At 46.7% G+C, this 15,878-nt stretch overlaps 1 protein-coding gene across 1 annotated transcript; it reads left to right on the forward strand.

Annotated features, from left to right (window-relative positions):
* Nucleotides 1-5,083: 5,083 nt before the first annotated feature.
* Pgam1 (phosphoglycerate mutase 1) lies at nucleotides 5,084-11,916 on the forward strand. Its single transcript, XM_028774774.1, has 4 exons — nucleotides 5,084-5,289; nucleotides 8,964-9,238; nucleotides 9,928-10,108; nucleotides 10,850-11,916. The coding sequence occupies exons 1-4, from the start codon at nucleotides 5,151-5,153 to the stop codon at nucleotides 11,017-11,019; spliced, it is 765 nt and encodes a 254-aa protein (XP_028630607.1). The 5' UTR covers nucleotides 5,084-5,150; the 3' UTR covers nucleotides 11,020-11,916.
* Nucleotides 11,917-15,878: the final 3,962 nt, after the last annotated feature.

The raw sequence follows: 15,878 nt of genomic DNA on the forward strand, positions 1-15,878 counted from the left end.
CAGCTCCTTCACGTAGAAGCTCAGAGGCAGGAAGCACCAGCCTGGCTCATTTCCTGCTTCCCACCCTACAGCAGTTTTCTCCCAGCTGGCGCAGAGCTGAACATTTGGAGAGAATGTGAGAGATGGGTCTACAGGCAAAGACATTTGTTGTCTTCACAGGGAGTCCTTGGGGGCTGAATGGCAGCCACCCCTTCCACACCTCACATATCTTGTTCCACCCCACTCCTTCTAAATCAGGCCCTCGGTGAATGTTCAGTACTTGATAAGGCAGTGTTCTGTGGGGGAAAAAATATGGCGAAGGCTGGCTGAAGGAGGCTCCATGTACCACAGGGACCACAGAGCCCAATAGGGCTGTGGATACTACTTATTCTCTCTGGATTTTTCCAGCCCACAGGCTCATTGTTTTACAGTTGTTAGAGCCCCCAGGAAGTCCCCCTGAGCCTGAGGAATCAAACATTGCTATAGAAGAGGAGCTTTGGGGTCTTAGAGTCCAAATTTCAAGTCTGGCTGGAGTCCAACCAGGACTTTATTCCTTAGACAGTATTCCTAGATCTGGGTTGAGGGCAAAGAATACAAGCATGGACCCTTCAGGGTCATCCCCACAGAAGGAGAACTGGAAAGTCAGACCTGCCTGAGAATGACTTAAACAGGGGTGGGGGTCGGGGGTGAGGGATAGGGGTGGGGTGGTTTGGTTCAGCGTCAGTCAAAGACGCTGTGTTGTGCCAGACAGCACAGTCATGGCAGCAAGAACTTGCCTTATGGTGGCCAGGAAGCAGAGGAAGTGTGAAGAAAAGGCCTTGGGACAGGGTAATTCTTTCCAGGGCACACTCCGAGTGATTTGCATATCGAAAATAAGTTCCACCTTCTATAGATCTTCTACTTTTCTTCCTTTCTCTTTAGCTCTTTTCTTTAATTCTTTTCTATTTAAATTTTAAATTTTCCTTTGGACTGCATTGAGAGAGGCAGAACCCTCAATATCCAAAGACCTCTCCAAATTCCTCCTTCCAACATTGTCCTATGGGGATCCTCCAATACAGATCCTTGGGGGGGGGCACTTTCCATCCAAACAATAGCAGGACCCGTTCGTCCTGATGCTGCCTTTAGGGTAGAAGGGCAGGCAGTGTCCTGAGAGAAGCTTTGCTGGATCCCGAGAACCTTGTAGGGATGGACATGAGGGATAAGGTCATATTACACCTAAGCCTTGACCAGCGGCCGTCTCCCTGCTTCATTCTCAAACCTGTAAATGCTTCTCTGCTTCTGACCCAGGCTTTGGAGGGCAGAAGAGTCAACCAAGACACATTTTTGTGTCTTGTGTTCATTAGAGATAAGTTTTTTTTTTTTTCACTGAAGGAAGATACATGGGTCTATTCTTACTTTTCTCTGGAGTTTAAGAAATCTTCCTGATTTGGGCCTCAGGGATTAAGAGCACTTGCTGCTCCTGAAGAAGACTCTGGTTCAGTTGCCAGCATCCACATGGTACCTTATAATTTTCTATAACCCCAGTTCCAGGATATTGAATGTCTTTTTCAGGACTCTGAGGGTACCAGACATGCATACAGTGTGTGCACATAAACACAGGCAAAATATTCATGCAAATAAAAAGTAAAGAAAGGTACATAACTGTTTAAAGAAGAGGAAGAGGGTGAGAAGAAGAAGAAGAAGGAGGAGGAGGAGGAGGAGGAGGAGGAGGAGGAAGAGGAGGAGAAGATTGCTAATCCTTTCCCATATGGGTGGTACAGGTGCCTTTGGCCTATTGCCCAAAGAATCCTAGCTGCCTGTGCTGGAGAAGTCCATTTGTATGTACTCAAACAATATCACAACTCAGGAAGCTAAAGCAGGAAGAGTGAGAATTTCAATCTGGCACAGGCTACACACACACACACACACACACACACACACAGAGAGAGAGAGAGAGAGAGAGAGAGAGAACAAAATATATTCTAGTTGTTTGCTTAGCTTTGATCCCACCAAAGGGGCATCCCTTACTAGGTATCCTGCTGGGAGGTGAGCTTGGCAGAGTGCTCCCAGGTGTCCTCATTAACATTTTCTCTTTCTTGGCCACACTGTTAATAATATTTAGGAGCACAGTGTTGTTAACATCTCTCACACTCTGACTGACTGACTGCCAGAGATAACACTGAGCCCATCACCTGGGTCACCGGGTCACCAGGTCACCGGGTCACCTCATTTATTTCTCCGCAGAGCACAGGTGATTATTGTCTTAGTTCCTAGATGGGGAAAGGGAAGAAGAGAAGGGGAGCTACACATTGCAAGTCCCTGAGCAAACCAAACCAGGCTTCCAAGGGCACCTTCTTTGTACACTTCTTACTTGTTGTGGAATGGAGGACCCTAATTAGGTAAGAGCACAGAAATCTTGAATTTTGTGAGGCAGGAGGAGAATCTGGTAGGAGTCACAAGAGGGGACATAGATTAGGGTCAAGAGAAAGGAACTAAAGGTCAATGATTTTAGAATGGAAACCTGGCATTAGGTGGGGATGACTGCTGACAGGAAGTCGCAGGACAGGGCTCTGGAGGGTGGGGTGGACTGTGGGAGGACCGGGATGAGAAATGAGAAGACAGATAGCTGGCCTGGGAAGTCCTGCATAAACTCATTACTATGCCAAACAAGTTTATTAAAAAGTTCATTGTCTTACATGGTTTTTTTTTGGGGGGGGGAATGAGCTAAGGTTAGCAGAAAGCTAAGTCAAGCAGTGTTAGCAGGGGACATAGGATATCTCAGACACAGTTGTTTTAGGACTGATGACTATAGCCCTTCTGGGGAGAAAGAAAGATTCCGAGGAACCAAACCCTTAGGAGGGCCAGGACTGGACCTTGCCAAGTCTGCTCCTGGATGTGGACACAGAACTAAAGTTCCCTTTGTCCTTTCGTTGGGACCTCTGACAAAGCCTTGGATTGGTCTGGCTCCTGACAGACTGTAACAGGAAGAGAAAGAAAACTTCCCTAGAAACTTGTGTCTGTGCCCTCCCTGTGGAGGCTGTGCCCAGACCACTCTTAAAGGGTGGTCCTAGCTGTGAACTATGAACTCCTCTGTGCAGACTTGCTCCAAACTGAATACTGAATTTCATCTTCTCCCAGTGGCAGGAGGGAGGTGGTGGGTGCTAGTTAGAGCACAGGGGAGAACCCTGAACAGTGTGCCTTCGTGTCCTGGTTTCTCATCTATAGTTTTTGGGGCAGAGACAGGAAATCTTGTAGCCAGCTAAAGCTGTTCTTGAACTCCTGATCCTCTCGATTAAGGGGCTGGGACCACTGAATCTCTATCTATTACACTCATTTTAAAAGATGAGGCTGAGAGATTCTGCAGTTTGATTGAGGGCTACAAAGCGGAAGATTGCCCGGCATTTAACCCCAGCACTTGGTCCAGGGCAGCTGCAGGAGGAGCTGTTAGTATTCTGTCTAGACTCCACCTCCACAGTTACCTGGCAATAGCGAGGTATGCTCCTCCCCACAGTTACCTGGCAACAGCTGGGTAGGCCTGCCCACTATAAAGGGGCTGCCTGCCCCCTCCTCTCTCTCTTGCTCAGTTGATCCCTGCCTGCAGGTTGTCTGTCCCCTCTCCCTTCCCCCTTCCCTTCCTCCTCTCTCCACGTGGTCATGGCCGGCCTCTACTTCTCTCTCTCTCTCTCTCTCTCTCTCTCTCTCTCTCTCTCTCTCTCTCTCTCTCTCTCCCTCCCTCCCTCCCTCCCTCCCTCCCTCCCTCCCTCTCTCCTCTCTCCTCTCTCCTCTCTTCTCTCTGCCTCTACTACCCTCCTGGCTCCCTTCCCCATACCCTGAATAAACTCTATTCTATGCTATACCGTCGTGTGGGTGGTCTTTCAGGGAGATGCCTCGGCATGGGCCCACTGAGACACCCCCTTCCATCATTAGTACCTTTCAGCAGCTCTATGAGTTTGAGGCTGGCCTGGTCTATGCAGTAAGTTCCAGGTCTACATAGTGAGTTTCAGGACAGCCCATAGCTACACAGTAACCACAGGTTATTATGAAACTAGAAAAGCTGGTCATGGTGGCGCACGCCTTTAATCCCAATACTCAGAAGGTGGAGGCAGGCAATCTCTGAGTTCGAGGCTAGCCTGATCTATATAGCAAGTTTCAGGACAGCCAGGGCTGCACAGAGAAACCCTGCCTCAAAAAACAAAACAAAACAAACAAACAAACAAAGGAAACAGGGAAGGAGTTAATATTCATAAAGCATTAAGACACTAAGATCACTAATAAGTCTGTTTAGCTCATAGTTGGTACTTGACCACTTCATGTTAAAACTTTCCTTGGCTCTGTCAAAAGTTCAGTCTCCTGAGGACATGAGCCTGTAGACCTACACAGGAGCTTCGACACTGTCTCAGATGCAGAATCAGCACTAGGATTCTTTACCGGAAGAAAAGAAATATAAAAAACTGTGCTCTGACTGTCGTAATGAACCACGTCTTTAATCTAGCACATCTTTTTTTTTTTTTTTAATAGTATTTTATAGTTTATTCAGGGCATGGGGAAGGGAGTTAAGAGGGTAGTAGAGGCAGAGAGAGAGTAGAGAAGTACAGGAGTAGAGGCCGGCCATGAGCACGTGGAGAGAGCGGGGAAGGGGAGAGGGGACAGAGTGGGAGCAAGAAGGCCAAGAGGGCAAGCCAGGTATCACTTTTACAAGAGAGGCTGAGAGGTTTTATGACCTGTCCGAAGTACAAATTAAAAGGGAAAGGGTGTATATTGGAACTACGCAGGGATGGGGCTGTGGCCTGGCAGAGCTGAAGAACTGTTCAAAGGATAAGCGACCATTCCTAAAGGGGAAGCACAGAGTGGCCGTCCGGTGCCTCGGGCCGCAAGCAGGCTACCGGGATCCTCCGCCCTCCCTGCTTACGTGCGCTCCGTGACTGCCGGGTAGCACGCGGGTACCGCTACGTATGACGCATGCGCACTGCCGCCGCGGTGCACTCCACCTCCCCTTAGCAGGCCGCAGAACTTGCCTGAGGCGCATGCGCAGACGGGGCGGGCGGAGGCTTGTGGAGCGAGTGGAAAGATTTCGGGGAGAAAGTGCGCGGGAGTGGGGCGGGAGAGTGCAAGCGCGCAGGCGCGATCGGGGGGCGGGCTGCGAAGAGAATCACAGCGATCCTCAGTTGCTGCCGCATCCTCTACCTGTCGTCATGGCTGCCTACAAACTGGTGCTGATCCGGCACGGCGAGAGCGCCTGGAACCTGGAGAACCGCTTCAGCGGCTGGTACGACGCCGACCTGAGCCCAGCAGGCCACGAGGAGGCGAAGCGCGGCGGGCAGGCGTTGCGAGGTACGAGCTAGACGAGCGCGATGTGGCGAACAGGGGCCGCACCGGCCTAGGGGCCGCCTGAGCCCCCGCGCGCTCTCCAGAGGCGGGCACCTCTGGCGGCCTCTCCAGTTGAGTTTTCATCTGGGGAGGTGAACGCAGGGTGGGGAGCCCGCTTGTCAAGGTCACCCCGTTAAGTGTGAGAGGCTGTACCAGAAAGAGGGCGCAGACGCCGCTAGGCGAAAATCTGTCCTTCCGGTCTGAGCAGCCCCACCTGTGGCGGCCAGAAGCCATCAGGGTACCACGAGGGCCTGGGGCGCCTGGCGGAGGATTCCCCGTGACATCAGTGGCTGTACCCGCGTTTACTTGAGTCGCCTGCCGATCATGGCGAAGCGACAGGTCACGGGCTCGTCCTGGGTAATGGGGGATGTTAGGTGGAGATGTCTAATGGCCTTCGAGGCACTTGGAAACCGCGTGCTTCTGAAAGATTTGTAGCTCAGCAGCAAAGCACAAAAACGAATCCAGAAATGTGAGTGGGTGATTTCAGTTGATGCTCTCTATAGCACTATAAAGCAGGCGGATTTAATTTCCCTCCCTTTTACCTCTCCCTGTCCCCTTAATAGTTTAGAAAAGTGACTGGAAAGACTTGTCCAAGGTCATACCTACTTAGGTCTAATCCAGTGTCCTTGCCCCATTTCTGGGTGGAGTAACAAGTTAAGTGTGAGGATCTGGTGGGCTGATGGCCAAGGACAGAGGCTGGGCAAAGGGTGGAAGCGTCCAGGAGATAAAAGCTTGCCTTTGCCTATCCGTGCTGGGCGCTCCGCACCACCCACAGATCTCTGTGATTTTGGAAATGCTAATAAGCAAATCCTCCCTGCAACGGAGAGAATCCCTGTAGTGAAAAGGCGCTTCTCTTGGTGATTAGGGCACATCCTAACTTGGACATGGCGCAACTGAAGGGTTGCTGATGCCTGCTTGAAGTCATATTGTGTGTCTTGGTTGCCCTCCCTAGCTTCTTGTACATCCTTTTCAGATGAAGGAAGACTGAACATGAAATCATGATGCAAGGAAATGAGAATTCATTGAGATGTATGGCCTATGTAGGTGAGACTAGAAAAAGGAACGTGGTTAAGAAGCCATTTTCTTTAGCGTTGTTCCACGAAGCACTGTATAGGCCTGGGATAGTTTGCTGACGCCTAGCTCAGGACAAAGCTTAACTGCCTCTGTTCTCTGGGTAAGATAATGATTATATGTTGAACTGGAAAATAATAACACATTTCAGCATTAAATATTGTAGCACTAAGTTTTAGAAAATCACATATAAGATCGCACATGGTGCTGCATACCTGTAATTTTCTTCAGCACTCAGGGAGCTGAGATGGGAGGCTCTAGAGCATGGGTCGACTTGGACTACACAGCTAGACTGTCTTTAAAAAGTTGATGTAAGTTTAGCATCTCCCAAAGATATCACAGATGATTAAAGGATGGAAGATTAAAAGCAAAAACCGACTGAGGGCTACTGTCTATAATTCAGTAACATAGAAGACCCAAGGTGCATACTGTACCACCAGAACTCCTGAGGGTTTCAGAAGGAAACTAGTGAGGCTTCCCTGCAGCCTTTGGCTGAGGAAGGGATCCCAGGGGGTGGGGTGGGGGTGGGGAGAGGAGTCCATATTGTATCCATTGTACCCATGGCTGTACTTTGGATTAAATAGCAGTGTCTTTGTGTTTCTGGTCCTATGGCATTCTTGCCAGAATCCTCAGGGGTACCATTTTAGCCTTGGGGACTATTTGGAAATACTTGGAGGAGACAGCCCGTAGCATGTAATCATGGGAGCTGAGGCTTGTTCTGTGGGTATTCTCGGTGGGTGACTCAGCGCTTTGTTGGGGAACATTTCTCATCTTCTGGTTAAGGAGATGGTGAAGGATGTGATGGCTGTCTGTTTCATCAACTTGTGCAGAGAGGCTCGGGTGAGATCTGTCTTCCCTCGTGGGTGGTGGTGGTTTTCCTGGTATTAATCTTCCCTCTCCCCACTGGTTGGTCTCAGTGGCCTCATTGTCAGTTGAATGACTATCAGGAAATTTTACTTCACATTTTTTTTTTTAAATAACTGTTGCTAGTCTCAATATGAAGCAATGCCCAGAGAAGTTTGTGGTTAAACTTGAAGAGGGCCTTGTGTACTGTTGAATGCAGGAGCGTGTCTTGGCATAAGAGAAGTGACAGCTCCTTAATTCAAAAATATAAAGACAAGCCCAGCTAGCTAGCCTTGAACTCAAGATCGTCCTGGCTTCCTCTGCTGAGCTGGGATTAAAAACATGCTACCATGTCCAGCACCTCTCTATTTTTCTCATCTGCTAAAAATGGGTTGAGAAGATTGTAACATCATAGGATTCTAGTGAAGACTAAATCACAGTTTGGTATGGGGGCAGGGGGCAGTGATGAGCTTTTTAGAAAAGTTAGCTATGGGGCTAGAGAGATGGCTCAGCAGCTAAGAGCGCAGACTGCTCTTCCAGAGAGAAGTCCTGAGTTCATTTCCTGGCAACCACACCGTGACTCACAACCATCTGAAGTGGGATCCGATGCCGAGACAGCTACAGCATACTCACATATATAAAATAAATAAATCTTTAAAAAAAAGAAAAGTTAGCTATGACTTAAGAGCTCAAATGTTTTTGTTTTTCCTTCTCCTTTTTAGAGACAGGGTTTCTCTGTGTAGTCCGTCCTGGCTGTCCTGGAACTCACTCTGTAGACCAGGCTGGCCTCTAACTCAGAAATCCGCCTGCCTCTGCCTCCCAAGTGCTGGGATTAAAGGTGTGCGCCACCACTGCCCGGCTTATGATCCATTTTCATTAAAACAAAGTTAAACCCCTTCATCTATTGTGTATCAACATAGGTCTCTACCCACGTGCATGCCTTAGGGTATACAGGAAGGATAACTTGTGGTGGGCACACTCCTTCCACTGTGTGGATTCTGGGGATTGAACACAGGTTCAGTGAAAATGTGTTCAGGTGTAATATTCTAGGCCTTGGGTTAGTTGGTTAACAGAATATTATTGGAATTATTGAAGCCAATAGGAAGTGTGCTGCTGGCTGTAATGTAAGTCAACAAATTTTCCCTCAAAGGCCGCAACAATAATACTTTGCCAAATAGTTTCTCTTTTCTGTCTTTTTCTTTCCCTTTTTTCTTTCTTTCTTTCTTTCTTTCTTTCTTTCTTTCTTTCTTTCTTTCTTTCTCTCTCTCTCTCTTTCTCTCTCTTTCTCCCTCCCTCCTTCCCTCCCTTCCTCCCTCCCTTTCTTCCTTCCTTCCTCTTTCTTTTGATACAGTCCCACCATCCTTGAGTGGTCTGCAACTAAGTAGATTGGGCTATAACTCACAGATCACCTGCCTTTGCCTCCTTCATACTGGGGTTAAAGATACGGTGTGCCACCATATCTTGCCCAAGCAGTTTTTGTTTAGACTACCTGTGTAAGAGACTTCTGTATAAAACACTTGTAGCTCATGTTAGGCCTTGCTAGCTTCTCACTTGGCACTGTTTTTTTCTTTGAGACAAGGACTCTTTGTAGCCTGGGCTGTCCTGGAACTTGCCATGGAGGCCAGATTGACCTTGAATTCACAAAGACCTGTTCTGTCTCCCTGGTACCAGGATTAAAGGCATGTGTCACCAAACCTGGCTCATTTGCACTTCTTAATTTGTAGATGCTGGCTATGAATTTGACATCTGCTTCACCTCTGTGCAGAAGAGAGCAATCCGGACCCTCTGGACAGTCCTGGATGCCATTGACCAGATGTGGTTGCCAGTGGTCAGGACTTGGCGCCTCAATGAGCGACACTATGGGGGTCTAACAGGCCTCAATAAAGCAGAAACTGCTGCTAAGCATGGTGAGGCGCAGGTAAAGATCTGGAGGCGATCTTACGATGTCCCCCCACCTCCCATGGAGCCTGATCATCCCTTCTACAGCAACATCAGCAAGGTATGGACGTGTGCAGGTGTGGTCACATCATCAGCCTTGGGCTAGCACGTGGGCCTCACTCCACGTTATTTTATTCTCCAAGTCTATGTGTATGGGTGTTTTGCCTGTATATACTTATGTGCACACATGTGTGCCTGGTGCCTTTGGAGGTCATAAGAGATCAGATCCTGTGGAGCTAGAGGTGGTTGTGAACCTCTATCTGTGAGTGCTGAGAACCAAACCTGGGTCCTCTGGAAGAGCAGCAAATGTTAGCAAATGGTCTCTTTTAACAGCTGAGCATCTCTCCAGCCCCAGGCCTCTTTGTGTGTCTACCACTTGTCATTTACCTTATAAATTATAATAAAATAATTAACATAACCTCCCACTGCTAAGTAATGCCCTTCACTTGTGCTGCCATATTTTATAAAGCCATCTCCAGCCTTCCTAAGCCAGCAGCAAACTAAAGGGGACTGGGAAACATTGTTTTGATAAGCCTCCTTCCTGGATTTCTAAGTTATGTGTGTTTTGGACTGGGAAATGAGGATGCAGGACAATGACTCCTGATCCTCTTCAAGTTCTGAGCTGCATTTTGGACCCTTGAGAGAGATCTTCATCAGTCACTTAATCCCTTAAGATTGTAGCTAGGCAGAATGGATACACATGAGATGCAACTTGGAATAACTGGCAACCTTGGAATCTTTGTTGTTTAGGATCGCAGGTACGCAGACCTTACTGAGGACCAGCTACCCTCCTGTGAGAGCCTGAAGGATACTATTGCCAGAGCACTGCCCTTCTGGAATGAAGAAATTGTCCCCCAGATCAAGGAGGGGAAAAGGGTCTTGATTGCCGCCCATGGCAACAGCCTTCGGGGCATCGTCAAGCATCTGGAGGGTATGTGCATCTTCTTACAGGAGTCCTTAAGGATGATAAAGCAGAACCGTCAGCATCAGACTGATTTTTTTTAACAAGGAAAAATTTGACAGTGTAGATGGACTTTCTTCCTTTCTCAATCTCTATGGTCTGCCAGCAGGATGTGGTGGCTTATACCAGGGAGGCTGAAGCAAGAGGTTATATAGTGAGACCCTGATTTCAAGGCAGCAGGAAGTGTGTTACAAAATAGTGACAGTGGGCCTCTGACACTTTGCTCTATGTAGGATAATATTTAGTTCAGAACTGTTACATGCTAAGTGACTGTATTAAAGTTGTACATGCTTACCTGCTCTAGAAGTGTCAGAACTGCACTCAGAATATGATTGAAACTGCAATCACAGTGTGACTCAGGTCCAAGAGGCCTGAGGACCTAGAGGTCCAGATGGCTAGGCTATAGGATATCTGAGGAGAATAGAGGCCTGCGTTTCTACATCTACTTTTGTAGGGATAGCTGTAGTGTAACTTTCTGCAGTTTGTTGGTGGCTCATCTTAGAATCTTGTATACCTTCTCATTCTTTCAAATGCTATTGAGAGGCTTGGAAAGTCATAATTGGGGGCTGTTCCATGGGACACTAGATCCACTATTACAGTAGATCAGAAAGAATGTCTTGTTCCTTCTTAAGTGCTTTGCCATGGGTAGGTAAAGAGTAAATCTGAAGATGTGGGCTCTTGTCTATTGGCTGAAAATGGTGGCTCTTTCAGGTCTCTCAGAAGAGGCCATCATGGAGCTGAACCTGCCCACGGGCATTCCCATCGTCTATGAGTTGGACAAGAACTTGAAGCCCATCAAGCCCATGCAGTTCCTGGGGGACGAGGAGACTGTGCGTAAAGCCATGGAGGCTGTGGCTGCTCAGGGCAAGGTGAAGAAGTGAAGGCAGGGCGGCAGACTCCTCCCCCGGCCCCCCCCCCCCCCTGTTCTGCCTCCTGCACCCTCCCCAGCGCCCATCACACTGACTGTGTCTTTAGGATCTTAGGTTTAAGTTGTAGCTGCAGATGGGGACCCGTGGCTCCCATTTTCAGTTTAGTGTTTTATCCCCTGCACCCACTCCCTTCATAGAATCTAGTCAGGATAACACCTCTGGGGGTGCAGGTTCTTGGTCCACATCCAGGGATGGCTCCCTGTACCAGGAGAGTTGAGAGATAGTAATTATAGTTTTTCTTAGCTCTTTGTTTACTAAGGGTCTGCTTAGGAAGAAGTCAGGGAGGAACTGTGCTGTGGTATGACCAGTGAGAAGCTGCAGTCCAGTTTTGTCCCTGTCACCTGTCCTGCACTCTTACTGCAATTAGGTAACTGGGGGCATAGTCATTCCAGTGGAGAGTGAAAGTAACCTCATGGTGATTTAAAAGACCCTACTTTCTCTCTGACCCTAAAGGAGCTGCTGGCCCTAGAAGGTTGGGATCAATCTTATCAAGTCTATGTGTTACATTTACTTTTACAAAAAAAAGTATGTATACATTCTATCAGCACACAAAAGCAACTCTAAGGTTGCTAGTGGCAGTTGAAACAGTCCTATGTGGTCACCAGAAAATAAGCCATTCCTCATATCAAATGGGATAAACTCCTTGTACCTCTTGCTGTGTTTGGATCCCTTTGCCTTGTTTTGTAGAGGTGAAGTGCCCATGATCATGTCCAAGTAAGTCTTTGTCTTTCACTGTCTGAATCATGTTCCAGCTGCTTGACCCTACCGTGTGGGTTCAGAACTCCTTTGGGCATAACAACTAAGTCTCTTTCCAGATCAGTATAATAAAGGAGTGATGTGCAATACTTACTGTTTGTTGTATCTTTGGTCTGAGAAAACAGCATTCAGTTTGAGGTGCACACTAAGTTCTTTGTCGGATGAAGGGTTTTAGAACATTAAAGGTGCTGGAGAGGTGGTTCAGATGAAAAGCACTGGCTACTCTGAGTTATCCAACACCCTCTTCTGGCCTTGGACACAGTGCACAAACACTCAGGGGAAACACCATACACATAAGTCTTACCAGCCATTAAATGCAGTGATGTAAATAAAATCCCAGCCCTTTAAATTGGGAAAGGAAACCAGTAACTGTTGGATGTCCAACATGGCTTCCCAGAATCTCTGGTAGAGTTAAGAATGAAGGACTTGCGGGGTGGCTCAGTGGTTAGGAGCATTTGTTGCTTTTGTATTTATGCTTTTGTATACAACAAAATCAAACCATGTGGGTTTGATTCCCAGCACACACCTATATGGTGCACATATAACACATACATACAGGTAAAAAAGAATAAGTTAAGCATCAGGAGGGCTGGCAAATGGCTCAGTAAATAGGTGAAGCACTTCTCATTTAAACTCATGTAAAGGTGGAAGGAAGGCAAGAACTGACTCCGAACTATGGCACATGCACACAAACACAGCATAACAAAAAGGAAATGGTTTAAAATAATGGCTCCATGAGCTCATGTTTGATTATTTTGGTCTGAAGGTGGTGGAACTGTTACCTGTGGCCTTGGAGATGTGTCACTGGGGGTGTATACCTTTAATCCCAGTACTAGGGAGGGGGCCTATCAATTGAGTTGGAAGCCAACCTGAAGTACATGAGATTCTGTCTCAAAAAGTGATATAGTGACAGGTGGTTAAGTCATAGTAGGTGATCATAAGAACTTTGTAGACTATCCTTGCAGTGCTGGGGATTGAAACTACACAACCAGCGTTCAACTGAGCTGCAACCCAGCCAGTTCTCTATCCTGATTGTTGTCCACACACTTTGTGCTAAGGATTGAACCTACAAAGTCTGAATTGCCTATATTCCCAGGCCTGCTTTTTCGTTTTTGGTTTTTCAAGACAGTTTCTCTGTATAGCCCTGGCTGTCTTGGAACTCACTCTGTAGACCAGGCTGGCCTCAAACTCAGAAATCCACCTGCCTCTGCCTCCCAAGTGCTGGGATTAAAGGTATGCGCCATCACCGCCTGGCTTGTGATGGCTTTTCTAAAATGACTAGAGTTGAAATGTTTCCTGGTTCACACCACTGGTCTTTCTCCACTAGAATGAAGCTCTTTGAGGACAGGATTCACTCCTGCAGGTACTTACACCCCAACTTCCTGAAACTGGAAGGCTTGTTCCATGTGTGCCAACTGAATGAGTAATGTCCAGCTAGCGCTCATGGACTGTCTCTTCAGCCACTGGTGTAAAGGAAGCAAGCCCCTTAGCCCAAGGCAAGGAAGTTTTTAAGCTCTACAGCAAGATCTGATTTTGAATGCTATGTTTTTGTATGATAGTTGTATGACTTGGGAAAATAAGCCTTTTTTTTTTTTTTTTTTTAAATTTTGTTTGAGACAGGGTTTCTCTGTGTAGCCTTGTCTATCCTGGAACTCCCTCCATAGACCAGGCTGGCCTTGAACCCAGAGATTGCCTGCTTCCTAATGCTGGGATTAAAAACACCACTACCACCACTTGACATAAATTGATTATTCTAATCCTTGATTTATACTTCTTTAAAATATGGTAATAACTGATACATTCCAGGTTCAGTAAGGAAATAAATGAAAATGTAAAACTGCTGCCAAGAAATTTCATTCTCAGCATATTTCAGATATTAGGAAAAACATTAAATCAAAATTGAAGATGTTTTTTAATTAAAAAAAGACAGGAGCCGGGCGGTGGTGGCGCACGCCTTTAATCCCAGCACTTGGGAGGCAGAGGCAGGTGGATCTCTGAGTTTGAGAGTTCGAGGCCAGCCTGGTCTACAGAGTGAGTTCCAGGACAGCCAGGGCTACACAGAGAAACCCTGTCTCAAAAAAAAAAAAACCAAAAAAAAAAAAAAAAAAAAAAAAAAGACAGGAATATTTTCCCCTTAAGAACTGATGTTTTATTTCTGAGTTCAAGGCCAGCCTGGTCTTCAGAGTGAGTTCCAGGACAGCCAGGACTACACAGAGAAACCCTGTCTTGGAAAAAACAAACAAACAAACAGATTATTTTATTTAGTATGAAGGTATGAAGCCTGATATTTTGTAGATGCCTGATTGAATGAATCATATATAGCAAATACATATTAGCATGCTCTGAGCAATCTTATGTATTCCTTCAAGGTAATCCCAAGATCCTGATGAGAAAACACTGAGGTAAACACTGATGTCTACCGATAACACTGTTACCACTGAGACAGATTTTTATGTCTTCCAGACTGGCCCAGATTTTATTTTGTATCCAAAGATAACCCTAAAAGCCTGGCCCCGCCTTTTTTTTTCACTCCCATTATCTGTCTCCTGAGTGCTGAGATTAAAGCCTTGTACCATAATTTATTTCCTTCCTTATTAACCACTGGGCCTCTGGCTAAATACAACTCTACAAGTGTCACCGATGTTGGAAACTAGATCAAAGGTACAAGAGACCTTTCCATTTTTAGTGCTGGTCTTGAATCCTAGGACTTGGTGAATATGTTGGGTCAAGCCCAATAGCAAAGCATTAGCTTAGCATGTGGTAAGGCCTGAATTTGACCCTCAACACAGCAAATAAACCACAGATAGGGCCTGCTTGTGGCCCTGTCCTGGCTAGTTTTATGTCAACTTAATATAGTTACCTGAAAGGAGTGAACCTTGAGAAAATTCCTTCATAAGATCCAGATATATAGCATTTTCCTAGTCATAATTTTCTTAATGGGGGTGGGCTCAGCCCACTGTGGGTGGTTTCACCCCTAGGCTGGTGGTCTATAAGAAAGCAGACTGAGCAAGCAAACCAGTAAGTGGCACCCCTCCATAGCCCCTGCATTAGCCCTTGTCTCCAGGTTCTAGCCCTGACTTCCTTTAACGATGACTACTGCTGTGGAACTGTAAGCTGAGTAAATCCTTTCTTCTCCAACTGGCTTTTGGTCATGGCGTTTTGCCACAGCAATAGAAACTAACTAGGACAGGCCCATAGTTAACTCAGTAAAAGATGTTTTGAGATGATTTTGCTAGTATAGCCTAGATCGGCCTTACCCTTTGTTTCTCCTGCTTAAGCCTCCTGAATGTGTGCCACATTGGGCATAATACAAATTTCAATGAAGGAGACAAACAAGGGCTGGTGACATGGCTCAGCAGGTAGAGTGGTGCTTGCTGGGCAAGCCTGGTGACAGAGGTTGATCTCTGGAACTTACAGAAAGGTGGAAGGAGAATGGACTCCACAAGGTTGTCCTTCCAAACACATGTGTCACATGTGTGCTACGGCACAGACTTGTGCACACAGTTACACAATTTTAATTACACAACATAATTTTTAAAAGTGGCCATCTAATAAAAAAACCAAAAACCCAAGGTTAGCTAAGAACTGATTCCCAAAAGCTGTCCTCTGACCTTCACACACATGCGCCTATACTTAGACACATGACACACACACACACGCTAAATCATTTCTTTAAAAAGATAAAACTAAATAAAATATACTAACTTGCTGAAAGTTAGCAATCCAGACAGGCTGAACCCAGAGCTCACCTCCAGCATGGACAAGGCACACTGAACTTATAGGCCCTTCATGCCAACAAGAGCCACTCCTGTAGTCTTCATGCTTCTCAAATCCAGCCCTTGATTTCCAGTCTCCATGCACAGGAACTTGACCTTCACTCGGACCCAGTTCCTTCACAATTCTTTGGGTCTTGTCATCAGTCCGTCCTCAACCATCTCACATGGCAGCATTCTGCCTCTCCTGTCAATTCTGAGTCAACAGCTCAGGGATACCTACTCTGTCCCAGTAACATTTTCAGAACCATTCACATGCTGTTTGAATCACCCACAGGCACA

Source organism: Grammomys surdaster, unplaced genomic scaffold (assembly GCF_004785775.1).
Source record: "Grammomys surdaster isolate TR1022 unplaced genomic scaffold, NIH_TR_1.0 66, whole genome shotgun sequence".
NCBI lineage: Eukaryota > Metazoa > Chordata > Mammalia > Rodentia > Muridae > Grammomys > Grammomys surdaster.